We start from the raw sequence: 25025 nt of genomic DNA, 5'->3' as shown, positions 1-25025 counted from the left end.
CCCTTCCCACCCTCCTGTCATCCAGCCCAAACGTCAAAAAAAAATCAGATTTTCTCTGTCTGATTTTGACATTTAAGAATCTCATAATTTTAAGTAACATAAATCATTATTTATTTATTTATTAAATTATAAAATATCTTGTGATTAATATTAAAAATTAAAAGTATAATCGTGTAATTAATTTTTAAATTAGGGTAAATTAAAAAATTGAGGTTATAATTGTAAATTTATAAATAAAAATAAATTATAAAATGGGCTCATTGACAAGTAGACAAAATGCTGGTGTTGAAGAAGTTGATATTGCATCAAATCATGCCTACAAATATCCACCAAGATCAGGTAATTAAAATTTTAAATAAAAAATAAAAAACAAATTAATTAATACCTACACTCTTTTTTTATATTGTTTATTTTATTATTAGGAAATTATTTTGGAAGTCATTTTATAATGGGTGGTGAACGTTTTGATACACCACAACCAGAAGCATATTTATTTGGTGAAAATAGTGATTTAAATTTTTTGGGTAATCGTCCAACACCATTTCCATATCCACCACCACAAGCAAATGATCCAACAAAAACATTAAAATGTCTTGTTAATATTAGAAAAGAATCATTACGTTTAGTTAGATCAACTGAACAACCATCATCATCATCATCAGAATCAAATGAAACAATAAATGCAATTAAAAATTATAATGATAATGATACAAAAAATATAAATAAAAAAACAAATAAATATAATATTGAATTTACATTTGATTGTGATGTACGTTGTTCAATAAAAATATATTATTTTTGTACTGAAGATATAACAACAAAAGGTATAACATATTTATCACGTGATCCAACAATAAATTCAGATACATATTATTATAAAAAAGGTACAAATCAACAATTTATACAACACAGTCATATTATTGAGCCTAAAAAATATAATGATGATGATTTAATATATAATATTGATAAAGAAATAATACCAGTTGCAATACATTGTATTGCTGATGATGGTAATGATGATACAAAACAATCACATACAACAATAGCTATTATTGAAAAACATTCAGATGATTTATATTTATTAAAAGCTTTAAAACAAAAATTATATGTTGATGGTTTATCATATTTATTACAAGAAATATATGGTATTGAAAATAAAAATAATGATATTAATAAACAACAAGCAAGTAGTGATGATGATAATGATGATAATGGTTCTGAATGTGTTATATGTATGTGTGATGTTAGAGATACACTTATATTACCATGTAGACATTTATGTTTATGTTATGGTTGTGCTGATAGTTTACGTTATCAAGCTAATAATTGTCCAATATGTCGTTCACCATTTAGAGCATTATTACAAATTAAAGCATTACAAAAATTAAATGGTAATGGTATTAATAATACAACATTATCATCATTGCCTGATGTAAGTTGTTTTACTATTTTGATATTTCTTTTTTAATATTATTATTAGATTATTTGATTATTTGCTTATTTTTAAGGGTACTTGTGATAATATACCATCTGGATATGAAGCTGTGTCATTGATTGAAGCATTAAATGGACCATATACACCTAGAGCAGCTATATTACCACCTGAATCACCAGATACACCAGACACTGATACTGCAAGTGCAATTCAAGCTGTTGAAGTACTCAACAGGTAAATTATTTCATTTGGAATTATGAAATGTATATTATATAAGTATATAAACCTTTTTTTTATTAATATTAATTATTTATAATTTATTAGGAAAATTGTAAAACAAGCATTCTAACATGAGGAATAATGATTTTTTTTAAATATTTACTTTTTTATAAATATATATATATTGAGGTATTTAATTTTTAAACATTTTTTTTCATTGGCTTTAAATCATTTTGTTTTTGTGTTTAAATTTTTTTTTCTTTGTCTAAACTTGTGTTAAGGGAATTTATTTGTTTTTGTTTTTTGTTAATTTTATTAAATTTTTTAATATATTTTATTGATAAATGTGTATATCTAACAGCAAAATAAATTTCGAAATTTTTAACCCTTTGTAAAAGCTAATTTTTTTATTTTAAAATTTTAATTTTTTTTTTTTTTCTTTTACCTTTTAACACGTGAACGAAATAAATTTAACAAATTTAAAATTTTAATTTATAAACTGTTGAATTACTCTAATTTTTTTACCAATAATTTCATTCACTTTATTTGTTATGGCATGTTTTTAATTTTTAAATAAAATTCATAACAAAAAAAAAACAAAAACACCTTGATGTGAATGAACTTTTTCAATGTCTTTAAACATTTTATAAAATTAATTTAAAAAATAATACGATATTTTGTTTTTAGATCATCAGAACGTACACCAGTATTAAAGCACGTAACTTCAAAAGATGGTGAATTATCATCAGTATCAACACGAGTAAGTGGCACATCACCATGTCCAACACCAGAATTTCGTATGTCTGTATTAATGGCAAAACAAGATCATCATTCTCGTACACCAAGTACAAAAATTAAACATTCTAGTGATACAAGCACATCTAGAGATAAAAGTACTGCACGTGTTAGAGATACACTTAGACTGGTCAATGAAAAACCATCATCAACTCATTATGAGGTAAAAAAAATCAATTTATTTTCAAATCTAAACACAAATAACATTTGTATTAATCTTGTATATAATTTTTTTCAAGGCACAATGTCAAGATGACGATAGTGAAGCTGAAAAATTATCACCACTACTTGATTCAACAGAAGATTCTACAACTCATAAGCTACAAAAACGTGATAACAATGTTGATGACGATGATGAAGATGATGATGAGGATGATGATGATTTACCAGTAACTGAAATTGACAGTGATTTAAATTGTCATCCCCATTGACAAAGGCGTATCAATGTCTACACAAATTTAATGTCTGAATCACCAGTACTACGAAAGTTTAATAAATATTAAACAACATTAAATAGTTGTGACATTTAAAAACTAAAACTAGACATACCAATAACGATATTAATTATTTAGCAACTTTTAAATTAGAAGAAATTGTTTTTTTTTTTTTTTATATATAAATATCCAACAAGCAGCACTCGTTATTTATTATATCAAATTTAGATTTTATATAGTTATTTTAAATCAACTAATAGCAACAATCATAATCTTTTTTATAAAAATTAACTTAAAATAATAATTAAATGTTAAATAATAATTTTTTTAAATTATTCATTATAGATAGAAATTTAAATTTGTACATTATAAGCAATATTTATAGTTAAGAATTTTAAAAATTAATTTTTTAATATTTATTAGGGTTAACGTGGGTCAAAATGGACTAATAAAAATAATAATAAACACTTGACAAAATGTACTAGTATTTTTTATCAATAGAAAATTTAAAATGTTTCTTTTTGTTAATTTTTTAAGGTTGAAAGTAAAAGAAATTTCCAATTAATATTTGTCGAAATGCCTAAAAATTAATCAAAGAAATTTTAAGCTTTTGTTCCACCCCCTTCCCACCCACCCATATTATATTTGAAAAATAAAAAATTAATAAATATAAATAAATAAACAATAAAAGTTATGATTTTTGTTTTTTATTTTCATTTTGACGCTTATAATAATTTGACAAATTAATTAGAAGCAGTTAAAATTTCGCGGAATTTTTTCCATTGTGAAAGTGGACCATGTTCAGGTAGATATTTAACGTTTGATCCATCAGGCAATAGACGATAATCAGCTTTAAGTTGTTCATATTCAGCATGTTCGTATTTAGTGAAACCCCATTTTTTGGATACATAGATCTTTTGACGACCTGGAAACTTGAATTTGGCACGACGAAGAGCTTCAATAACAACTGCCTTATGACGATCAAGTGAACGTACACTCATGATTGGTTGTCCAATACGTACACGTGCAACTGTACCTTGTGGTTTACCAAAAGCACCTCTCATACCAGTTTGAAGCCTGCAAATGAAATTAACAAATTATAATTATAGTCAAGTAATCAACTCTTTTGATGATGATGATAATCATATGATTAAAATTTTTATTTACCTATCAGCTCCAGCGCATGACAACATCTTGTTGATTCTGATGACATGGAAAGGATGAACTCTCATACGAATATGGAATTGATCTTTACCAGCATGCTTAACCATGTATTTATTACAGCAAATACGTCCAGCTTCAAGTGCTTCTGAACTGAGTTGTTCATATTCATCAGATACAAGATGAACACATAGAGGAAAATCTTCTACTGGAGCCTTTTTTTTACCCAAATCAAAAATACGAATTTTTGAATCTGGTACACCACGACAGAACCGTGATTTTGGGTATGGCTTGTTCTTACAGTATCTGTAACTATAATTAACAATAAAAAAAAAAAAATTAATTAATTTTTTTGTTGTCAGTTTAACATAACCTTAAAATACACTTATTAAATGACAATTGACAATATTAAAAAGATTATAAATTTAATTTCATTGATGATGAAAATTAAAGTTAATTTATAATGACAATTTTTCATTGTTATTTTATTGATAAACGTTATGTAAATAATTATTATAAATAATTTAATAAAAACCACATGATCACTTACCATCTGGCTGGTCGACGGCCCATTTTTGACCTGTAAAATAAATTATAAAACTTGATTAATATTAAAAAATAATTAACAACACTTAATAAGTAATTTTTAAATAATAATATTCAATTTTTTAATAACAATTATTATCAAGGATTAATAATAAATTATTAGAGCTATAAACACTACGCACCGTTCTCTATGTCTGTTACGACGCAAAGGAGGTGAGATGATTTTTTTTTTTCCTTTTGTGGATCCTAACCCTAAAAATCCGAGGGTTGTCGTAAACCCAACTTTACCTTAAATTCTATGCTTGTGATTGGCTGATAATTTTTTCTTGTATACTTGCCTTAATTTCAACCGCCATGTTGATATTATTATTTTTTTTTTGTTTTTTTATTATTTTCTCTCCTCTAAACAATTCATCACGTCGCTATGAAAAATTAAAAATAAATAATTAGAAATATTAAAAAAGGGATAATCTTTAATGGCGTCACAGAGCTTTGTGTTTTTATTTTAATAATCTAACAATTGATTATTTATTTATTCTTAATTGTTTTTTAAAAAAAAATTCTCTTTCTTTTTTTGGAGTAATTAATTGTTGAGTTATTATTTATTATTATAATGGCAAAACCAAAATATAAAACATCATCTGATTTGTGTGCTGATTGTGGAGCACTTGGTATGTTTTTTTTTTATTATTAACAATTATTAAATTAATAAACAATTATTAGATTAATAATATTTTAAAAATTGTCAGCTTTGAACATTCCAATGTAATGATTAATCAATTTGAACATGGAATAATTATTCAAAATAACAACAATAATAAATCTTGCTCCAAAAAATATTTAAAATAATTCAAGTCTAAATAAACTATTAATTAACATAGCAAATTAATTAAACAATACATTAAAAAAAAAAAAAAATACATGTAGTTTTTAATAATCTATTTTTATATTAAAAATCAAGCTATAATAATCATTTAAAATTATTTTTAAAGGAATCGTTTTGGTTCAAGTCCTCCCCCATTTACATGATGATTTAATATATAAATAAATTTTCTCAACGTCAGACAGGAAGTTGTCTATATTTATGTCATCCTCATACTAATTTAAAATATTTTTATCTTAAAATTAACATTTAAATAATTATCTTAATATTAATATTTTTGTATATATTTTTTATTTTATACAATAGAACCAGGATGGGCATCATTGAACCGAGCAATTTTGCTGTGTGATGAATGTTGTAGTATACACAGAAGTCTTGGTCGTCATGTATCACATATTAAATCACTTAATAAAGGAACTTGGAATACTTATTTACGTTCTGTATGTTGAATATAATATTAAATTAAATAATGATAATTGTTTTTTGTATTATAATATGTAAAATTTATAGATGGTACATACGCTGAATGACAATGGTGCAAATAGTATATGGGAACATTCATTATTAGATCCAAGTAATTCAAAAATAAATCGTCGTAAACCACAACCAAAAGATTCATTACATCCAACAAAAGCTGATTTTATACGTGCAAAACATCAACAGTTATTATTTGTATTACGTCCAAGTAAAGATGATTTTTCAAGTGAAGAAGAACTTAGTAAACAATTACATTCAAGTGTTAGAACATGTAATTTAGAAACATCATTACGTTTATTAGCACAAGGTGCTAATTCAAATTATTTTTATTGTGAAAAAGGTACAACACCTTTGCATGTTGCTGCACGTGCTGGACAATCATTACAAATTGAATTATTAATATCAAATGGAGGTAATCCAAATATTGTTGATTCAAATAAACAAACACCAGCTGATATTGCCAAGTAATTATTATTATAATTAAATAAATAAATATCGTTATTGTGTTTTATGTTAATTAAAATATTTCGATTTCGATTTTGTGTGTTTTTAGAATGGCAGGACATTTTGAGCTATCAGAGAGACTTGTTGAATGCATGTATGATGTTACTGATAGATTAACATTATTTGTTTGTTCACGTAAACCAGATCATCGTACACAAGAACATTTAATTATTCCTGAATGGGCTGTTACTATTGAACGTAATGAGCTGGCACTTGAAGCTAGAAATCGTTTACAAATGTTGTCAAATCATTTACTTGAAGAACTTGCTATGGATGTTTATGATGAAGTTGATCGTAGAGAAACTGAAGCAAGTAAGTTAAATAAATTATTCAATTAATTAATCATAAATTTAATAAAACAGATATTTAAAGAAAAAAAAAAAAATCATTGTAGATTTTAGAATTTAGAATCTACTTGGAAATTTATTATCTAAAAATCTATTTTACTATTTTTGTCCCAGTAATTATATGTTGTTAGTCAATATTTTAATGACTAAATATTTAAATATAAAAATTATTATTGATGTGTTGAAAAAACGAAATGAAAATATGAAAAAAAGTGTGTTTTCGATTATTTTTTTAGTATTTCATTATTTCGATATTATGATTAGGCTATCTATCAAACTGTTTTAATATAACTTTAGTATTTTTCCCTTGCATAAATGTTGTTTATTAATATGCATGATATGTTTCTCTTGCATCACCAGAGGAAAGGTAAGTCGAAAAAAAAAAAATAAAACTAAAAAAAAGTAGAAAATAACTGTCTGCTTTTTTAAAAATTTTTTTTTCTACAATTCCTCAATAGAAATTAATATAAATTACAAATATATTTATTAATATTTCTGTCATTCAAATCATCAATTGAATCATTATTGTATTAATTAAATTTTTTAATATTTTTATTTAATTATTATCTGATGTTTATTTATTGTTTTTAAAAATTTAACAGTTTGGTTATCAAATGCAACACTTCCTGAAAGAAGTACTGTACCATTTTTACCAGTAAATCCACATTTATCATCAACGAGAAATCAGGGAAGACAAAAATTAGCAAGATTTACACCAAAAGAATTTGCAACATTAATTATTGATTTATTAACTGAAGCTAAAAGAAGACATTTATTATCTAGTAATACTCCACTTCAAGGTTAATATTATAATTTTATTTATTACCAAATAAATGATAATATAAATAATATAATTTATAAATTTTTTAGATCCAATTGTATCAGCATTACGAAAAGAACAAATGTTAGGTAAACATGGTTCACAAATGTCTGATGATGAACCACTTTATGATAGTGTTGCATCAGATGATGATTATGCTGCTGTAACATCAGATATAACAAGTAATCAACAATCTGAAATTGATAATGAAAAAGCATTAGCACCAATGGCAAAAGGTTTACCATCAATTGTTGATGTATTAAAAAAACAATTAACATTATCAGAAACAACAATAAAAGAACTTAAAAATGAAATTGAAGAATTTAAAAATATAATAAATGAATTAAAAAATGAAAATAAAGAATTAAAAAATTATATTGAAATTAATGTTAAAAAAAATATAACAGATGATATTATAAATGGTCATAGTGGTAGTGAACAAGAGCCTGTATTAGAATCATTGACTGATTTAAGAACATCATCATTACCAAGAGGTAGCCAAAGACCAGCATCAATGTATGAAACACGTGAAGGATTAAAAAAACAAGGTGCATGGAATAATTCAAATTCACCAGTAAGTAAACGTGATGGTGATACATTAGTAAGACCAAATACAACTCAAAGTTTATGGGAATATCAAGCAATTAATTTACCATCAAGTGATGAAGTTACAAGACGTACTGAACAAGTTACAAGAAGAATACAAGAGCTATGGATGGCTATGCAAGATCCAGGACATCGTGAAGCATTTGTACCATGTGCTGAACGTATACGTGTTGCTGTTGCTGAATTAACTGCAATATTTCCACAGGTAAGAAAAACTTGTTTTATAAACTTATTTTAGATTAGAATTATTCCTCATTTCAATGTCAATTTTAGAATCCAATTGAAGACAATATTCGATCAGCATTACGTCAATTAAATGGTAACACTGGTCGATTACAAGCTGAATGTGCTGGTCTTCAACGTTGTACAAGTGATCCAGAACACATGGATCGTTGTTTACAACAAGTACGTTCATGTGCATATGACATTGCCAAAGCAACAAAATTACTCGTAACACAATTTCAATTATCTTGATCAGACAATAATTATTATAAAAAAAAAACAAAATCATTATCAAGATTATCTGTAAATAATTGTAAATTATTTTAGACACTTTTATCATTATTATTTTTAATAATCAAATTCATTTAATAATAACCAGTTTTTTTTTTTTTTTTATTAACATTTAAAATATATATAATTTTTACTATATAATTTAATAGCTGATTGAATTAATTACATGCTTTCAACAAGCATATCAGCTTTATGATTTTATTCTTAGCTTTTTTTTTCATATAAAAACAAAGACTGAGTAGTATTGTTTGATTTTACATGAAACAAAATTAAATAATGTAGGTGATTTAAAAGAAAAAAAACTCTATATTGCAATTTTTAAATATCAGTATGTGTGTGTGTGTCTATTTTTGTGCAATTAATTATAAAAAAATACCTACATTATTCAAGAAAAATTCGTCTTTGATAATATTTTATTTCTTTTTCAAAATCATTATTTTAATCAATTTATAACTATTAATTTTTTTTGCTATATTTATTTAAAATTAAAGAAAAAACATGTAAATCAATTTCAGCATGTATAATAAATTAAATAATCATTTACAATATATTTTAATTTAAATAAATTGTTATTAAAATTGTATAATCAATTTAAAAATACAAAAAAAAATAAAAACCAATTTGTTGATTGATAATTAATATTAAATATTGATAATTAACATGAAAATTATATTAAATAAAAAGTTAAATTTTAATTAAATATATAGTCGAAAATAAATAAATTAAATCATTGATTATTTATGTGTGTTGATGAAAAATAAAAAAATAAATAAAATTGATGTTGTTTTGTTTGTTTTAATTAATTCATGGTTATTTATTTTGTTAATAAACAATTTATCATAAAAAGTTAATTTATATTTTTGTTAAATCATAAAAGATAGTATTAATTTAAAATGTCTGCTGGTGAAATTAAGAAAGAAAATCCAGTACAAATATTTCATACATATCCATTTTGTAAATTGAGTGATATGGCTGATGATATTAAACAAGAGGCTATGGAATTATGTACAACAGCTGCTGAAAAATATTCAACAAATTATGAACATGCTGCTAAAATGATAAAACAAAGTCTTGATCAAAAATTTGGTCCACCATTTCAAGTTGTTGTTGGTGAATCATTTGGTTTTTCTGTAACACATCAAGAAAAAATGTTACTTTATATGTACACTGGTGGAAATATTGCTATTCTTATTTGGCGAACAGTTGCTGATTATTAAATATAAATAAATTATACAAAAAAAATTTATAATTTTATATAAATATCAATTTTTATTTCATCTTGCAAAAAAAACATTAATGACATTTTTATTTTAAAATTAAATAAAAAAAAACAGCTTAAAAATACTAAAGTAACTTTTTTTTTTTTTTTCTTGCCTGAGATTATTTTAAATAATAATAATACTTGTTATTTTGATTAAATTATTTAAGGTACAATGTTCAATAAATTAATGATAAATTTATATATATAATTATTATGCAGATTTCCAAATGCAAATTGCAAGATTACCAGCACAAAACATGTAAAGAAGATGTTTAAGTTGATAAGTTATTTCGAATCCATATCCTTCACCAACAACTGTATGCCATGATGCACCAAATTTTTTATCCATTGTTTCTTTAATCATACGTGATACACTCTCATAATTATCAGCATATTTTTCAGCAGCAGTTACACATAATTCCATCGCTTCTTGTTTCATTTCATCAGTCATATCACATTTCTGAAAATAATAAATAAATTTAAATAAATATTATTATTGATAAAATAAATTAATTATTTCTACACAACCCTTAGAAACCATTTATTGATCTATTTTTTCTCTCCCTAAATTTTATCGAAATTTTTCTATCAAAAGTAATATTTTTTTTCTACAAATAAACTTACCCTACAAAGTGGATAAGTATGAAGTATTTTAACAACATCATCTTTTTTAATTTCTGTCATTTTTACAGGTGTTTTTATTGTAATTATTTAATCACCCTTTGAATAGAAAAAAAATAAAGAAAAGAAAGGAAAAAAAAAAAATTGTAAACAAGTAGTAAGTGAGTCTGACCAAATAATTCCGTCACTACTGTGATGATTCGCAGAGTAGGGAATATCTGTGGACCATAATTCAGGGGGGGATATAATTTTTCCCCTCTTTGATCATCCCTTCTATCAAAAAGTGCATCCCCTCTTTGGTATTATAAGCAGGAAATAATTAAAAATCTCATTGGCTTAATTTCCTGTTTTTGTTGAAATACAATTTTTTATTTTTTTATGTATCAATGTTTACAATGATTAAGATTTTATTGACATTCATTATTAAACTGTCGTTGGTGTTGTACAATAAATAAAAAATAATGACTTCAAGTGAAAATTTAAATATTATTTTAAATGATTATAATGAAATTGATAAGCTAAATCCTGATTGTATTGTTGAAATATTTAAAAAATTAAAAATACATGATAGATTAATTGTTGAACAAGGTAAATAATTTTTAAAAATATATATTTTTGTAGTTTATTTATTGATTATTGTTAAATTATTTATAAATAGTTTGCAGTAAATGGAAAGATTATAGTCAATTTTCATGGAGTAATATTAAAACACTTGATACTTTGACAAATGATTTATATTGTAATAATTGTTTTTTAAAACAAATGCAAATTATAAAAATAATAAAACATTGTGGTAAATATTTAAAAAATTTATTTATAACACCAAATGGAGAATTTGATTCAAAAATAATGCCAATTATTGGTGAATATTGTATGAATCTTGTTACAATTGAACTTTGGCTTCGAAGTTATCAAGAGATTGATTTTTTAAATGTTTTTAAAAATATGAAAAAATTGAAAACAGTTAAAATATTTGGATATGTGTTGGATAATAATGGAGATACTGATGAATTTGATGGAGGTGAAAATAATGAGACAACTTTTTTGGACAATATAACAACGGGTTTGGAAAAATTAACTATTGAAAGTTATTTGCATGGAAAATTGATGCCTAAACATATAGCAGAGGTAATATTTTTGATTATTTTAAAGTTTTATTTCATGACTAAGACAGTTCATTCACATTTATGTGCGTATATCAATTATCAAGTTGTTTTCGGGTTAAATGATAAGACATACTCGTTAAAAATCAAAACAAAATTTATCATTTTTTTCTCAAGTAATCACTGATATAACTGATTTTTTTTTTTATTAACGATCAATAATGTTTGTTGATTTTTTATTTTCTATCATTTTATAAACTGGTGTACTTTCTGATGATCTAAAAACAAAATATCGTATTATTTTTTAAATTAATTTTATAAAATGTTTAAAGACATTGAAAAAGTTCATTCACATCAAGGTGTTTTTGTTTTTTTTTTGTTATGAATTTTATTTAAAAATTAAAAACATGCCGTAATAAATAAAGTGAATGAAATTATTGGTAAAAAAATTAGAGTAATTCAACAGTTTATAAATTAAAATTTTAAATTTGTTAAATTTATTTCGTTCACGTGTTAAAAGGTAAAAGAAAAAAAAAAAAAATTAAAATTTTAAAATAAAAAAATTAGCTTTTACAAAGGGTTAAAAATTTCGAAATTTATTTTGCTGTTAGATATACACATTTATCAATAAAATATATTAAAAAATTTAATAAAATTAACAAAAAAACAAAAACAAATAAATTTCCTTAACACAAGTTTAGACAACGAAAAAAAATTTAAACACAAAAACAAAATGATTTAAAGCCAATGAAAAAAAATGTTTAAAAAATAACTCAATATAAAAAAAAAAATCATTATTCCTCATGTTAGAATTTTTCTCAACTGTTTAATATATTTTTCCACTGTTTAATATGTTTGTTTATTTTGTTTACAGACACTGATTAAATTTAATAATCTCCGGGAGCTTGAACTCACAAACTGGCAATTTGATAAACATGCAATGGAAATAATAACAAAAAAAATAACATTAACTCATCTAAATATAAATTATTCACGTTTGGACAATGTAAATTTTTCAATACCACATCTAATTAATCTTGAACATCTAACACTAAATCCCCTCAATTTCTATGAATGTAATTTAACCGATGAAAATTTATTAAACATTATAAACAACTGTAAAAAATTAAAACATTTAAATATATCAAGCTTTAAAAATATATCACGTTTTGCACTTAAAAAAATTAAAAATTTAAAAAATTTACAAGAACTTTTATTAAATTCAACAAAGGTTGATGATGGTGTTGTACGTCATTATCATAATCTTCGTATATTTGAATGTGAAAATTGTAAAAAAATTACTGATTATGGTGTTAAAAAAATATTTAAAAAATCACCAAATATTGAGCGTTTAAAATTAAGTGGTTGTCAAATTACAAGTCAAACAATTAAATACGCATCAACATTGACAAAAAATTCTAAAAAAAAATTATGTCTAATTGTTGATGATGATATTATAAATAATTTTGATGACATTAATAATATCAAACCATTTTTACGTCTTGAGGATCATTATGAATTACATTTTTGGGAATAAAAATCTCAAAATATTTTACATCAAACTTATTTTTTTTTTTAAATAATATAAATATTTTTTATAAATTAAAAATTACATTTTTCAATCATTTATTAAACGTTTAAAATTATTATTTTTATAATTAATTTATTCAAAAAAATTTAACAGATTTATTTGATTTTTTTAATGCGCTTTAATTTACTCAAATTAATGAGATAGAAAAAAAAATATATGCATTTATAAATTGCCGTATATTATGTTAAATATTATTGATAAATTTTTGATAATATATATCTTATCACTGGGTTATTAAACTCTCAATATAGATCTACATAAATTTATCATAAAACGTCTGGCAAATTAAGCCAAGAAATATTTATATAACATATATAAAATGCTCCAAATTTTTTAAATTAAATAATGTATTTTTTCGTTTTTAAATGTAAATAAAAAACTCACATATATTATAAAAAATGTAAATTTTTAATTATTTAATTTACTTGAAATAAATAAATATTAGATATTTTTTCGTATATAAAGATGATCGAAATTGTATTAAAATTATTTATAAATTATCGTTGCAAAAATTATTGAAGAAAAATGTCGTTATTAAATTGCATAAAGAAAATATCAATTATTTTAGTTGTTTATTTTTCATGTAAGTTTTTAAAATATATTTTTAACAATTAAATATTTTTGCTAACTAATTTTAAATATATTTTTTAAAGATGTTAATTGTGAATTTCATCAAAGAATAAGTAACGGAATTGCTGTGGCTTCCGGTGAACTACCATATCAAGTATCAATTCAAAAAGATGGACAGCATCACTGTGGTGGTAGTATCATTGATGAATATCATATATTAACAGCAGCACATTGTGTTGTTGGAAGAGGAAATATATTAAATTTAAAACTTCAAATATTAAGTAGAACAATTAACCAAGTATTTCCCGCTGGTGAAATAAGAGATGTTAAATTAATTATTCCACATCAAAGTTTTGTTCATGAATCATCTGGAATATATGACATTGCAATATTAGTGGTAAGTAATTAAAAAAATATCCATGTGTGTTAATTAATTTTAATTGATGTTAATTAATTTATATTTTTAGTTGGCAGTACCAATTAAAATTGATAGTTATCAACGACCTATCACTGTTGCTCCATCAACTTATAACATTAAAAAAGACGATGTTGTATTGGCAAGTGGATGGGGTTCACCAAGTTCAAAGCATAGACCAACCCAAGACCTTAGAAAGCTAGAAACAATTATTATTGATAATGAAAAATGTTCACAAATGGTTAAAATAAATGTTCATGAATCATTTATTTGTACAAGAAAAGCACCTGGCTACAATATTTGTCAAGTAAGTTATCAATATTATCATTAATTGCTTTTAATTTGATGATAATTTAACATTCAATTGTTGAAATAATATAGCTATTGTTTAATATTTATTATTTTATCAATTTAATTTGTCTTTGTCAACAGGGAGACAGTGGTGGTCCACTTGTTCATAATGGACTTCTTGTTGGTATTGCCTCACAAAGTGCTTGCAATGGAGATGATCCTGATATGTTTACCAAAGTCTCTTATTACAATTCATGGATAAATGACGTTGTTACAAAATATCCTCGTTGATTTCTAAAAATAATAATGTAAACTTTTAAACTGTTGTAAATTAAATAAATAAAATATATATCAAAAATACTTTTTTTGTTTTTTTTTTAAATGTTTTATGACGTCTATTTGCATAGGTGTATTTTTCTTGTGACATATTTCGAATTCAATAAAGCTAACTAAATATTGACGAATTTTTTTAGCTTAATTATTCGAAATAATTTCTAACACATAAAAAAAAAATAGAAACATTAGTTAAACAAATTATTTTGTCATTAAAATGTAAATAAAACTTGAAAAAAAAAATAGTATAAAAGCTAATTAAAATTCAAATATTTTAAATGATTTGTCTGTTTAAAAAAATAAAAAATGACAATTGTTAAAATTATAACTGTTTTTTTGTCGCTTTACATTTCATGTAAATATTTTTTTAAAAATTATCAAATAAAAGAAAAAATAAAATCTTAATAAATTTTTGCATCAATTAATTAATTTAAGTATTTGATTTTTTTTAGTTGGACATGGATACGTACCAAAAAAAATTCACAACGGTATGATAGCTAAAACTGGTGAAATACCACATCAAGTATCAATTCAAAGAGAAGGACATCATCACTGCGGTGGTAGTATCATTGATGAGTATCACATATTAACAGCTGCTCATTGTGTTGTCGAGGAAGATGGTCAACAAACTCAGGGCCTAAAAGTTTTAAGTAGAACAATTAATTCAGTAACTGGAATGAATGGACAATTACGAGATATTAAATTAGTAATTTCTCATAAACATTTTAATTATTCAAGATATGAGAATGACATTGCTATATTATTGGTAAGAAATGAATATACTTAAAAGAAAAATAATAGAAATTTTAAATGTAAAATTGTTACAGTTGGATGTACCAATTAGTTTTGATGAGAATCAAAATATAATTAAATTCTCTGGTGCATCATTTGATATGAAATTAAAACCAGGTGATATTGTCATTGCAAGTGGATGGGGTGAAACAGAAAATAAACAATTATCTGAATTATTAAAAACGGTGAAAACTCATGTTATAAGTAATGATAAATGCTTACAATTAGATCCACGTACTAAAAGTCGAAATTTTATTTGTACTCATTCACCACATAGAAATTGTGGTGTAAGTTTTGTAAGTTTTATTTTACGATTAAAGTATTTATTTAAAATTATTTTGTTAATTAGAATATTATACTTATTTGTGACACAGGGTGACAGTGGTGGACCACTTGTTTATGAAGGTGTTCTTGTTGGTATTGCAGCACGTAGTTGGTGTAATGGTATTGCACCTGATATATTTACAAGAATTTCAAAATACAATGAATGGATATATCAAGTCCTTGCAGCCTTCCCAAATTAATTGACTGTATTTTGACAATATTTTTTCCTTGAATAAAGAGATCACTTGAATGTTGCTGATTTTAGATTAAAAGGTTTTGATTTTTTGTTGTGAAATTACTTGCAAACTTAATTAAGGTACCTTCTTATTAGATCTATGTTTCTGCTGAAAGACTTTTTTTTTTTTTGATATATTTAGATATTATTATTTAGAAAATTTTAACAAAACGAAATTCCTTTTTGTTTCTTCTATGTTGTTAATACAAATCGTATCATTTTTCGTGCAATTACTAGTCAAAGAGAAAATAGAAAATGGTCTGTCAACAGCATGTTGAGAATATTTTTAATTCATTTTTAATTAATAACGTTATATTATTCACTTTTAAATACATATCTTGAAATTCTTTTTTAACTGGCTACGTACAAAAAGACGATCGAAACAAATTGATTTATGCTTGTGTGAGTGCGTTGGTGTGAGTACCACAAATGTGCTGAGCAAAACAAAAACAGCTGATCTTGAAAATATTCATATTGTGTTAACCTAACAGTCAATGATTGTTAATTTATTGTTCGTATTAATTATAAACATTTAACACTAAATTCCAACTCTAATAAATTAAAAAACAAAGAAAAATTCAATAAGATGGCATCAAGATTCAGTGGAGCACTACAAATAACATCTCTAGATGATTTCATCACTCCATCACAAGTTTGTTGTTCAACTATATCATCATTAATAAATTTAGATTTAAAATTAACATAATATTTATATTTAAACAATTATTCAACAGGAATGTATCAAGCCAATTGATATGAAAAAGTCCAAAATTGTAACTGGAGCTAAAATAAAAATACAAGATGATGGTGCCTACATGGAAATCAATGAGGTAAAATATATTTTTAACATTAATTTGTCATATTACTTTATTTAATAATACTAAACAATTATTTAATTAATTTAGAAAGGATCAGAAAAATTAGAAAAAGTTGAAATAACACTTGCTGATTGTTTAGCATGTTCAGGATGTATAACATCAGCTGAAAGTGTTTTAGTATCACAACAAAGTCAAGAAGAATTACTACGTATATTTGAAGAAAAAAAAATGAATGAAAGCAATAATGTAAATACAAAATTTATTGTTGTTAGTTTATCAATACAGCCAATACTATCATTAGCTGAAAGATATTCAATGAATCCACAAGAAACAATTGAAAAAATTGCTGGTTATTTTCGTGAACTTGGTGCTGATATGATACTTGATATGACAATTGCTGATGATTTTGCATTACTTGAATGTGCTAAAGAATTTGTTGATAAATATCGTGATAATAATAATATGAAAAATGATAAAATACCAATGTTAGCATCATCATGTCCAGGTTGGGTATGTTATGCTGAAAAAACACATGGTAATTTTATTCTTCCTTATATAAGTTCTACAAAATCACCACAACAAATAATGGGATCATTGGTTAAAAATTATTTAGCTGATATTAAAAATATATCATGTGAAAATATTTATCATGTTACATTAATGCCATGTTATGATAAAAAATTGGAAGCATCAAGAGATGATTTTTATAATAAATTAAAAGAAACAAGAGATGTTGATTGTGTCATTACATCAAGTAAGAGCATCATTTATTTATCATTTTTCTTTTGATATTTATTGATCAATTGTTTTGTTATTTTTTGCAGTTGAACTGGAACAAATGTTGGATCAACAAAAGAAAGATTTATCATCACAAAAACCAGATAAAATTGATCGTCCTTTTGAAACAATTGAGGAAAATCTTGATTATGAATTAAAATCACATCGAGGCTCTGGATCTGGTGGTTATGCTGATTTTATATTTGATTATGCTGCTAGAAAATTATTTAATATTGATAATGTTAAACTTGAATATAAAACAATTAGAAATCCAGATTTTCAAGAAGTTTTATTGGAACGTGATGGTAAAATTTTATTGCATTTTGCAATAACAAATGGTTTTAGAAATATTCAAAATTTAGTACAAAAGATAAAACGAGCAAAAGAAAAATGTTCATATCATTATGTTGAAGTTATGGCATGTCCAGCAGGTAAAAATATCAAGCACTTGTATTTTTTATTATTTTTTTTTTGAAGTATAAATAATTTAATTTATTTTTTATAAGGTTGTCTAAATGGTGGTGCACAAATACGACCAAAGGATGGATCTCAACCACGTGATTTGGCATTAAAATTAGAAAAAAAATATCATGAAATACCAGAGAGTAATCCTGAAGACAATAAGCTGATTAATAAACTTTACACGAGTTGGTTAGATTCCGAGAACTCGGACAAAGCTCAAGCACTTTTAAAAACTCAATATCATAAAATTGAAAAAATGAACACTGCACTTGCTATGAAGTGGTAAAAATTAATTATCATTAATATCAACTACATAATTCCCATTAGATTTTTTTTGTATTTATTTATCAGTGGTAATAATAAATGATTGAGTTTATTTTAAATAAAAATCTTGGACCCTGATAATGTGCATCCTTAAAAATAACAAAAATCAAACTTAATTTGTACAACTTATTTAATGGTGAAATACATAACAATAATGAAAATCAAATAACAAAACAACAACAACAAGTGTATTACATAAATATAAATTAAAATAATAATTATGTTTAAAAAATTCTCTTTTTTTTTTTGTTATAAATAAATCTTGTAATTGAATTAATTTATATTTTTAAATTAAAAATATATTAATTTTAATTATTATCTTGTTCCCTCATTATCACCAGAATAATTAGAATCTTTTGATTCATTTTTTATGATTTTATCATCATCATTAATAACTAATTCATCACAATTATTTTTTTTCATTTTCTTATCAAAATTATCATTTTTTTCAAGCCAATTTTGATTATTTGATATTTCTCTTGTAACAACAATAAATAATTCCTTGTCTTTACAATTAATTTGGTCTTTAATGTATTCAATAAATTCATCATTATTACCAATATAATATGGAGCATCTAATTTCGAATCAAGATTATAATAGTAACCATTTAATTTCTTTAATGTAATCCAATGACGTTTTTTCAATGGCAATGATACAAAACCAAATTTATATTCTGTTGGTACATTTAAAATAAAACCACTGATATTGTTTAACATCAAACATCTTGGATCCCTGAATAATCAACATATAAATTCCATTAAAATATGTTTTTTTAAATAATAAAAATTAATAGTAAAAAATAAAATAAACAAACCTTCTTTTATCAAACCAAATTGCTTCACAATTTTTACGCTGTAAAGCAGCCATTATCACATTAATATCATAATTACCAAGGCCAAGTAATGATTTATGTGGATTAATCCAAACATCAGGACTCAAACCATAACATATTTCATCAAGATCTTGTTTATTATATTCTCTATGCTGAAATAAATTATTCAAAGCATGAAGAGCACACAGCTCTTTCATCTGTAAATAAATATAAAATTATATTATTAAACAATTTACATAAATAAATTTTAATAAACAATCAACTACCTGTCGTTCGTGATAAATTGATCCTGTCATATCATTTATTTATCAATAATTTATCAACATTATTTGTGTTTGTTTTTCAAGACAAAAAAATACTCCAAAATTTAATTTTATTATTTATAAATAATTATTACAATTGACACGTGTTAAATTGACAGTTGACACTAATTAATGTTGTCATTTAATTGTCAATATTATTGTAATTATCAACTAAAATCCCGGTGTAAAAAAAAAATATAGACGTCGTTTTAAAATAATAACAAAATGACAAGTGACTTTAGACTAAAATTTATTTAGTGCTCTTTTTTTTTTTTTTTTATTTATTTATTATTATTGTTGTTATTATAATTCTGGCAAATGATAGCGAAGCGTAATTACATTTTTGATATTAAATGTATATTTAATCAGTGTTTAAGTGTCATTTCGTCAAAGACAACACCGGTCAATTGACATTTCGATAATTAAAATTGAAAATTTTGGTAAATATTATTTGTTTTTTTATTGTGTTATTTTTAATTTACTGTTATATATTTTTCTTTCATTTTTTTTTTTCATTGTTTCTTATGAAAGTTGACCTGGCAGCTTTCTCTGTACCATGAGGATGATGTTTTATTTTTATTTTTCAATATGTGTTATATATTTTTGCCCTTGAATTCTTCAATATGCTGACAATTTTATTTATATTTTAATATCATAAAATTAATTGGTGGTAAATTATCATTAATTTTTATGATGAAATAACTCAAATTAATTCGTTATCTATGTAAATATATATATTATTTTTTTATTAGATTAACTTTATATTGATAAATTTATTATAAAAATAAATAATTCAATTGTTTTTTATTAACTCAATAATAAAACTAATAATAATATACTTTTTTTTTTGTTTATTTTTACAGCTGATTTATCAGACAATTTATTATTTTTTTGAGATCAAAATAAATTAAATTTTTTAAAAAATTATTGTCATTCAGTAATGCGATCAAGTGTATCAACAATATACAGAAGAAAATTTGGTTTTAAATATTGGAAGCTGATAATTGTTAACGTGTAAATCAACAGCTGGATAATTCTAAATTGAAAAACCTAAAAATTTATCATTTAACAAAAAAAAAAATAAAATTATAAATTAAAAAGAGAAAAAGAGAGAGTTATAATTTAATAGTTGATAATGTCAACAACTGAGCCGATGATGTCAACTGAGGATGAAATACCTCCGAGTCAAGAAACTCCAGTTGTTCCTGATTTTTCCAGCATCAGAGGAAAGGTAATTTAAAAAGAAAATATTAAAATACAAATGACAAGACAGATTAATTATCTTTTAGTTTAATTAAAATCATATTTTTACCTATTAAAGGATGTTCTTGTAAGTCCATCTGAAGAACAGTATGAGCTTTTATTAAGAAGACTAAAAGAAAGAGTTCAGGATGGTGGATCTGAGACAATTTTTGACATTGGAATTGGAGAAGGTTAATATTTTTCGATGAGTAATAGAAAATAAAAAAATAAATAAAATATATTTAATTTACAGATGGTTCTGAAGATGGTTTAAAACAAGATGAATATGATGCATCAGTTGCAACACTTCAATCACTTGCATCAACACTTGAAGCTGATTGTGTTCTTCTTCGTCAGAGTAAAGTTGATAAAGGTTTAACTGGACAATATTTAGTTCGTCAACGTTTAGATCAACAAGATTTTTTGGAAATTCGTGTTGCTGTTGTTGGTAATGTTGATGCTGGTAAATCAACATTACTTGGTGTATTAACACATGGTGAACTTGATAATGGACGTGGTCTTGCTAGACAAAAATTATTTAGACATAAACATGAAGCTGAAACTGGACGTACAAGTTCTGTTGGAAATGATATATTAGGTTTTGACAGTGTTGGTAATGTTGTTAATAAACCAGAACATGGTTCACTTGATTGGGTTAAAATATGTGAAAAATCATCAAAAGTTATAACATTTATTGATCTTGCTGGTCATGAACGTTATTTAAAAACAACTGTATTTGGAATGACTGGACATGTACCAGATTTTGGTATGCTTATGGTTGGTGCAAATGCTGGAATTGTTGGAATGACTAAAGAACATTTAGGTCTTGCATTAGCTTTATCTGTACCTGTATTTGTTGTTGTAACTAAAATTGACATGTGTCCACCAAATATATTACAAGAAAATTTAAGATTATTAATACGTATATTAAAATCACCAGGTTGTAGAAAAGTACCAGTTATTGTTAAAACACCAGATGATGTTGTTGTAAGTGCAACAAATTTTGTATCAGAACGTCTTTGTCCAATATTTCAAGTATCAAATGTTAATGGTGAAAATTTAAGTTTATTAAAAATGTTTTTAAATTTATTAACTGCTAAAATAACAAGTCATGATAATAATGAACCATCTGAATTTCAAATTGATGATACATATTCAGTACCAGGTGTTGGAACAGTTGTATCTGGTACAACATTAAAAGGTACTATTAAATTAAATGATGTATTATTACTTGGTCCAGATCCACTTGGTCATTTTATACAAATTGCTGTTAAAAGTATACATCGTAAAAGAATGCCAGTAAATGAAGTACGTGGTGGACAAACAGCAAGTTTTGCATTAAAAAAAATAAAACGTTCACAAATAAGAAAAGGTATGGTTATGGTATCACCATTATTAAATCCACAAGCATGCTGGGAATTTGAAGGTGAAATATTAGTGTTACATCATCCAACAACAATATCATCAAGATATCAAGCAATGGTACATTGTGGTTCTATACGTCAAACAGCATCAATATTAACAATGTCACAAGATTGTTTAAGAACTGGTGATAAAGCACTTGTACATTTTCGTTTTATAAAACATCCAGAATATATTAAACCAGGACAAAGAATGGTTTTTCGTGAAGGAAGAACAAAAGCTGTTGGTAATGTTTTGAGATTAATTCCACATTCAACACCTGGTATAACACAAAATTTAAGATCTGGAAAAACAAATAAAAGTGGACAAGGAAGACAAAATCATGTTAGTTTTAAATTATTCATTTAAATTTTAGATAATATCAAATTTTAATAATATTTTTTCTTTATATTTAGATGACTGATGGAACTGAGGGTAATTCTAGCTTTGATGGACAAGTATCTAAACGTGAAAATATGCCACAAAAATCAGGCTCTGGACCAGCAACTAAAAAAGGAAGAGGAAAAAAAAATGGACGTCCTCATAATCCGGGAAATTTTAATTCAACTGTTCAACCACTTGCTGAACAAAATCCACCAGCTAAAAACTAAATTTTCATTTTCTTTTTCATTTTCTTTTCTATGTGTACAAAAAAAAAGAGAAGAAACAAAGGGATTATTAATCTATCATAAATATATATATATTTTTTTTCTTTTCATTAAACTTAATTAAAATTTACAATTAAAAATTTATTACGCGCACACTGGTGGATATCAAAAATAAAAAAAAAAAAGTCAGTATTTTTGTAAAAAAAAAATACTTGAAGAAAAAATTTAATTATAAGAATATTGTGAAAAACATATTTTGAAAACAATTTATATTATGTATTTGTTATTATGACAACAAAAAAAAATTGACAAAATGATTATGATCATAATTTTTTTCATTTTTCATTGATTGAAAATATATATTTGGATAAAAAAAAAAAACACAAAATTTTTAATTATTAAATTAAAATAAAAAAAAAATAATAAAATGGCTCTAATGTTTACATGATTATTTAAACAATAAATGTTAAATAATTTTTCTGCTATTTATGATAATTGTTCAGACTAATAATTATAAGAAAATAAATGTGATTTTAATGATGAAATATTTAATGATAATGCATCAAGTGTGAAAAATAAATATAAAAAATTCTGGATTTACTTTGAATAAAAATAAATATGTAATAAAAATAGTCTTGTTTTTTGTTTTTTAATTAATAATATTATTAATTCATTTTTTAATTAAAATTCTACACATTAAAATAATAATTAAAACATTATTTTTTCATTTGTTTTGAACTATTTTCAACACTTGTTTTAATGTCATTTGCATATTTTTCAGCAATTTTTTTTAATTGAATTGCAAATTCTTTTGGATCTGATGGTAATTTATGTGTGCCACTCATTGATGATGTTTTTGTTAATAAATAAACAGTTAATTGGGCAGCACGTCTCATGGGTCTTGATTGAGCAACTTTACTAACAAGTTCCTCACTATTTGCAAAATAACGAAGTAAAAGACGTAACATTTTTGCAGGTAATTTATTGATGGCTGATTGAATTTTATAAATTAAACTTTTGGTACTTCAAATGTACACATATTACGATATTTAAATAATAATTCTCTTTTTAATTTTAATTGTTTACGTAGTGTTTCTAATTTTTGTAATTGTTCTTCTTTGCTGTATTCAATTCCTGGTAAACGTCTTATCTATAAATTTAATTAACATTCAATTTATCAATTACGTATTAATTATTTTTATAAAATATGTTTACCTGTGATCTGACAGAATCCAATTTTTTTTGTAACTCCAATATTTTTTGACTTGTGTCTTGTGTTTCCTTGGCTTTTTGAGTATTATCGTAAGGATCTTTTTCAACACTGTAAATAATATTTGTTTGTTAATAAATATGCTATAAATAATTTACTATTTATTATCAATTTGTTTTTGTAGATTGAATGAATAAGATAAACAAAAAAAAAATTGGAGCCTAACCAACAAATTAGTAATCTGACCTTCTAATAATTTCGTAAATAATTGGTAAAATTTCAATATCTAAATCATCAACTGTAAATTGATTTCTAGTTGGTTTTTCCTCAATTGTTTCAACAACTTCCATTTTTTTTTGGTTATTTTTTAAATTAAAACAATTAGTTTAATAAACATTGACAGAAAAAAATGAATATTTTTATATTAAATTCACCTTTTGTTGCTCTCTTTCTCTCCCTCTCTTTCTTCTTGTCACTTCTTGTGGAAAATTCACAATAAAAAAAAAAAAAAAATAGAGAGCTAAAAAAATGAAAATGAAAAATTACGCCTGCGCAGATAGCGTCAAGTTTTGGCGGTTTAAATTTGAAATACATCCAAATGAAGAAAATTTTATATTTAAAAAAAAAATTGTTTATTAATGTAAAAAATGTTTGTTACTAATTTATTTGTTTTCTTTTATTTTTTTTTGTTGTTATTGTGTTCTAGATAAACATTAATATTACAAAGTTCAAAAAATAGAATCGAATGATTGTGACGTTTTTTATTTCATTT

The 25025-nt window shown here is 24.0% G+C and overlaps 12 protein-coding genes across 12 annotated transcripts; 7 read left to right on the top strand and 5 right to left on the bottom strand.

The window, feature by feature from the left end:
- Positions 1–4: 4 nt before the first annotated feature.
- LOC122857293 (probable E3 ubiquitin-protein ligase MGRN1) lies at positions 5–3574 on the top strand. The gene is made up of 5 exons (XM_044159392.1): positions 5–339; positions 423–1432; positions 1509–1669; positions 2342–2612; positions 2689–3574. Exons 1-5 carry the CDS (start codon positions 252–254, stop codon positions 2878–2880), a joined length of 1722 nt encoding a protein of 573 aa, XP_044015327.1. The 5' UTR covers positions 5–251; the 3' UTR covers positions 2881–3574.
- LOC122857340 (60S ribosomal protein L10) lies at positions 3575–4878 on the bottom strand. Its single transcript, XM_044159460.1, has 4 exons — positions 4773–4878; positions 4595–4624; positions 4051–4356; positions 3575–3960 (listed from the first exon to the last, which is right to left on the bottom strand). The coding sequence occupies exons 2-4, from the start codon at positions 4615–4617 to the stop codon at positions 3627–3629; spliced, it is 663 nt and encodes a 220-aa protein (XP_044015395.1). The 5' UTR covers positions 4618–4624; positions 4773–4878; the 3' UTR covers positions 3575–3626.
- Positions 4879–4959: 81 nt separating this feature from the next.
- Positions 4960–9516, top strand: LOC122857284 (ARF GTPase-activating protein GIT1). The gene is made up of 7 exons (XM_044159380.1): positions 4960–5261; positions 5780–5913; positions 5984–6414; positions 6504–6766; positions 7404–7601; positions 7672–8432; positions 8501–9516. Exons 1-7 carry the CDS (start codon positions 5204–5206, stop codon positions 8699–8701), a joined length of 2046 nt encoding a protein of 681 aa, XP_044015315.1. The 5' UTR covers positions 4960–5203; the 3' UTR covers positions 8702–9516.
- A 73-nt stretch (positions 9517–9589) lies between these two features.
- Positions 9590–10005, top strand: LOC122857357 (dynein axonemal light chain 4-like). Its single transcript, XM_044159481.1, has one exon. It carries the CDS (start codon positions 9634–9636, stop codon positions 9955–9957), a length of 324 nt encoding a protein of 107 aa, XP_044015416.1. The 5' UTR covers positions 9590–9633; the 3' UTR covers positions 9958–10005.
- An 85-nt stretch (positions 10006–10090) lies between these two features.
- On the bottom strand, positions 10091–10837 carry LOC122857361 (dynein axonemal light chain 4-like). The gene is made up of 2 exons (XM_044159485.1): positions 10626–10837; positions 10091–10461 (listed from the first exon to the last, which is right to left on the bottom strand). Exons 1-2 carry the CDS (start codon positions 10683–10685, stop codon positions 10213–10215), a joined length of 309 nt encoding a protein of 102 aa, XP_044015420.1. The 5' UTR covers positions 10686–10837; the 3' UTR covers positions 10091–10212.
- A 634-nt stretch (positions 10838–11471) lies between these two features.
- Positions 11472–14886, top strand: LOC122856281 (chymotrypsin-1-like). Its single transcript, XM_044157975.1, has 6 exons — positions 11472–11750; positions 12600–12646; positions 13865–13899; positions 13970–14283; positions 14354–14608; positions 14734–14886. Exons 1-6 carry the CDS (start codon positions 11472–11474, stop codon positions 14881–14883), a joined length of 1080 nt encoding a protein of 359 aa, XP_044013910.1. The 3' UTR covers positions 14884–14886.
- Positions 14887–15396: 510 nt separating this feature from the next.
- Positions 15397–16241, top strand: LOC122856280 (chymotrypsin-2-like). Its single transcript, XM_044157974.1, has 2 exons — positions 15397–15691; positions 15753–16241. The coding sequence occupies exons 1-2, from the start codon at positions 15416–15418 to the stop codon at positions 16239–16241; spliced, it is 765 nt and encodes a 254-aa protein (XP_044013909.1). The 5' UTR covers positions 15397–15415.
- A 455-nt stretch (positions 16242–16696) lies between these two features.
- Positions 16697–18889, top strand: LOC122857302 (probable cytosolic Fe-S cluster assembly factor AAEL012261). Its single transcript, XM_044159404.1, has 5 exons — positions 16697–16928; positions 17011–17106; positions 17182–17848; positions 17919–18302; positions 18378–18889. Exons 1-5 carry the CDS (start codon positions 16863–16865, stop codon positions 18617–18619), a joined length of 1455 nt encoding a protein of 484 aa, XP_044015339.1. The 5' UTR covers positions 16697–16862; the 3' UTR covers positions 18620–18889.
- On the bottom strand, positions 18705–19979 carry LOC122857341 (josephin-1). Its single transcript, XM_044159461.1, has 3 exons — positions 19757–19979; positions 19473–19687; positions 18705–19390 (listed from the first exon to the last, which is right to left on the bottom strand). Exons 1-3 carry the CDS (start codon positions 19784–19786, stop codon positions 18973–18975), a joined length of 663 nt encoding a protein of 220 aa, XP_044015396.1. The 5' UTR covers positions 19787–19979; the 3' UTR covers positions 18705–18972.
- A 53-nt stretch (positions 19980–20032) lies between these two features.
- Positions 20033–23676, top strand: LOC122857289 (GTP-binding protein 1). The gene is made up of 5 exons (XM_044159388.1): positions 20033–20232; positions 20656–21023; positions 21114–21225; positions 21288–22780; positions 22852–23676. The coding sequence occupies exons 2-5, from the start codon at positions 20928–20930 to the stop codon at positions 23044–23046; spliced, it is 1896 nt and encodes a 631-aa protein (XP_044015323.1). The 5' UTR covers positions 20033–20232; positions 20656–20927; the 3' UTR covers positions 23047–23676.
- Positions 23677–23681: 5 nt separating this feature from the next.
- Positions 23682–24681, bottom strand: LOC122857356 (mediator of RNA polymerase II transcription subunit 9). The gene is made up of 3 exons (XM_044159480.1): positions 24500–24681; positions 24259–24364; positions 23682–24193 (listed from the first exon to the last, which is right to left on the bottom strand). Exons 1-3 carry the CDS (start codon positions 24601–24603, stop codon positions 24053–24055), a joined length of 351 nt encoding a protein of 116 aa, XP_044015415.1. The 5' UTR covers positions 24604–24681; the 3' UTR covers positions 23682–24052.
- On the bottom strand, positions 23760–24011 carry LOC122857367 (protein NCBP2AS2 homolog). The gene has a single exon (XM_044159494.1). It carries the CDS (start codon positions 24009–24011, stop codon positions 23760–23762), a length of 252 nt encoding a protein of 83 aa, XP_044015429.1.
- Positions 24682–25025: the final 344 nt, after the last annotated feature.

Source organism: Aphidius gifuensis, linkage group LG5 (assembly GCF_014905175.1).
Source record: "Aphidius gifuensis isolate YNYX2018 linkage group LG5, ASM1490517v1, whole genome shotgun sequence".
Taxonomy (NCBI): domain Eukaryota; kingdom Metazoa; phylum Arthropoda; class Insecta; order Hymenoptera; family Braconidae; genus Aphidius; species Aphidius gifuensis.
The sequence above is the reverse complement of the archived record's forward strand: the minus strand, read 5'-3'. Positions and strand labels throughout refer to the sequence as shown.

Excerpts from the sequence above, each read along its gene's own strand:
- LOC122856281 (XM_044157975.1), top strand. The coding sequence starts at position 11,472 with ATGCCAATTATTGGTGAATATTGTATGAATCTTGTTACAATTGAACTT. Across the intron at positions 12,647-13,864 it reads GAGCTTGAACTCACAAACTG|GAAAATATCAATTATTTTAG; the intron begins GCAATTTGATAA and ends AAATTGCATAAA. Across the intron at positions 14,609-14,733 it reads CTGGCTACAATATTTGTCAA|GGAGACAGTGGTGGTCCACT; the intron begins GTAAGTTATCAA and ends CTTTGTCAACAG.
- LOC122857340 (XM_044159460.1), bottom strand. The coding sequence starts at position 4,617 with ATGGGCCGTCGACCAGCCAGATG. Across the intron at positions 4,357-4,594 it reads GGCCGTCGACCAGCCAGATG|TTACAGATACTGTAAGAACA; the intron begins GTAAGTGATCAT and ends TGTTAATTATAG. Across the intron at positions 3,961-4,050 it reads TCATGCGCTGGAGCTGATAG|GCTTCAAACTGGTATGAGAG; the intron begins GTAAATAAAAAT and ends TTTCATTTGCAG.
- LOC122857293 (XM_044159392.1), top strand. The coding sequence starts at position 252 with ATGGGCTCATTGACAAGTAGACAAAATGCTGGTGTTGAAGAAGTTGAT. Across the intron at positions 340-422 it reads CAAATATCCACCAAGATCAG|GAAATTATTTTGGAAGTCAT; the intron begins GTAATTAAAATT and ends TTTTATTATTAG. Across the intron at positions 1,670-2,341 it reads GCTGTTGAAGTACTCAACAG|ATCATCAGAACGTACACCAG; the intron begins GTAAATTATTTC and ends TTTTGTTTTTAG.
- LOC122857289 (XM_044159388.1), top strand. The coding sequence starts at position 20,928 with ATGTCAACAACTGAGCCGATGATGTCAACTGAGGATGAAATACCTCCG. Across the intron at positions 21,024-21,113 it reads TTTCCAGCATCAGAGGAAAG|GATGTTCTTGTAAGTCCATC; the intron begins GTAATTTAAAAA and ends TACCTATTAAAG. Across the intron at positions 22,781-22,851 it reads GACAAGGAAGACAAAATCAT|ATGACTGATGGAACTGAGGG; the intron begins GTTAGTTTTAAA and ends CTTTATATTTAG.
- LOC122857356 (XM_044159480.1), bottom strand. The coding sequence starts at position 24,603 with ATGGAAGTTGTTGAAACAATTGAGGAAAAACCAACTAGAAATCAATTT. Across the intron at positions 24,365-24,499 it reads ATTTACGAAATTATTAGAAG|TGTTGAAAAAGATCCTTACG; the intron begins GTCAGATTACTA and ends TATTATTTACAG. Across the intron at positions 24,194-24,258 it reads TGGATTCTGTCAGATCACAG|ATAAGACGTTTACCAGGAAT; the intron begins GTAAACATATTT and ends TTAAATTTATAG.
- LOC122857284 (XM_044159380.1), top strand. The coding sequence starts at position 5,204 with ATGGCAAAACCAAAATATAAAACATCATCTGATTTGTGTGCTGATTGT. Across the intron at positions 6,415-6,503 it reads ACACCAGCTGATATTGCCAA|AATGGCAGGACATTTTGAGC; the intron begins GTAATTATTATT and ends GTGTGTTTTTAG. Across the intron at positions 6,767-7,403 it reads TCGTAGAGAAACTGAAGCAA|TTTGGTTATCAAATGCAACA; the intron begins GTAAGTTAAATA and ends AAAATTTAACAG.
- LOC122857341 (XM_044159461.1), bottom strand. The coding sequence starts at position 19,786 with ATGACAGGATCAATTTATCACGAACGACAG. Across the intron at positions 19,688-19,756 it reads CAATTTATCACGAACGACAG|ATGAAAGAGCTGTGTGCTCT; the intron begins GTAGTTGATTGT and ends ATTTATTTACAG. Across the intron at positions 19,391-19,472 it reads ATTTGGTTTGATAAAAGAAG|GGATCCAAGATGTTTGATGT; the intron begins GTTTGTTTATTT and ends TTGATTATTCAG.
- LOC122857302 (XM_044159404.1), top strand. The coding sequence starts at position 16,863 with ATGGCATCAAGATTCAGTGGAGCACTACAAATAACATCTCTAGATGAT. Across the intron at positions 17,107-17,181 it reads CCTACATGGAAATCAATGAG|AAAGGATCAGAAAAATTAGA; the intron begins GTAAAATATATT and ends TAATTAATTTAG. Across the intron at positions 17,849-17,918 it reads TGATTGTGTCATTACATCAA|TTGAACTGGAACAAATGTTG; the intron begins GTAAGAGCATCA and ends TATTTTTTGCAG.
- LOC122856280 (XM_044157974.1), top strand. The coding sequence starts at position 15,416 with ATGATAGCTAAAACTGGTGAAATACCACATCAAGTATCAATTCAAAGA. Across the intron at positions 15,692-15,752 it reads ATGACATTGCTATATTATTG|TTGGATGTACCAATTAGTTT; the intron begins GTAAGAAATGAA and ends AAATTGTTACAG.
- LOC122857361 (XM_044159485.1), bottom strand. The coding sequence starts at position 10,685 with ATGACAGAAATTAAAAAAGATGATGTTGTTAAAATACTTCATACTTAT. Across the intron at positions 10,462-10,625 it reads ATACTTATCCACTTTGTAGG|AAATGTGATATGACTGATGA; the intron begins GTAAGTTTATTT and ends TATTATTTTCAG.
- LOC122857367 (XM_044159494.1), bottom strand. The coding sequence starts at position 24,011 with ATGTTACGTCTTTTACTTCGTTATTTTGCAAATAGTGAGGAACTTGTT.
- LOC122857357 (XM_044159481.1), top strand. The coding sequence starts at position 9,634 with ATGTCTGCTGGTGAAATTAAGAAAGAAAATCCAGTACAAATATTTCAT.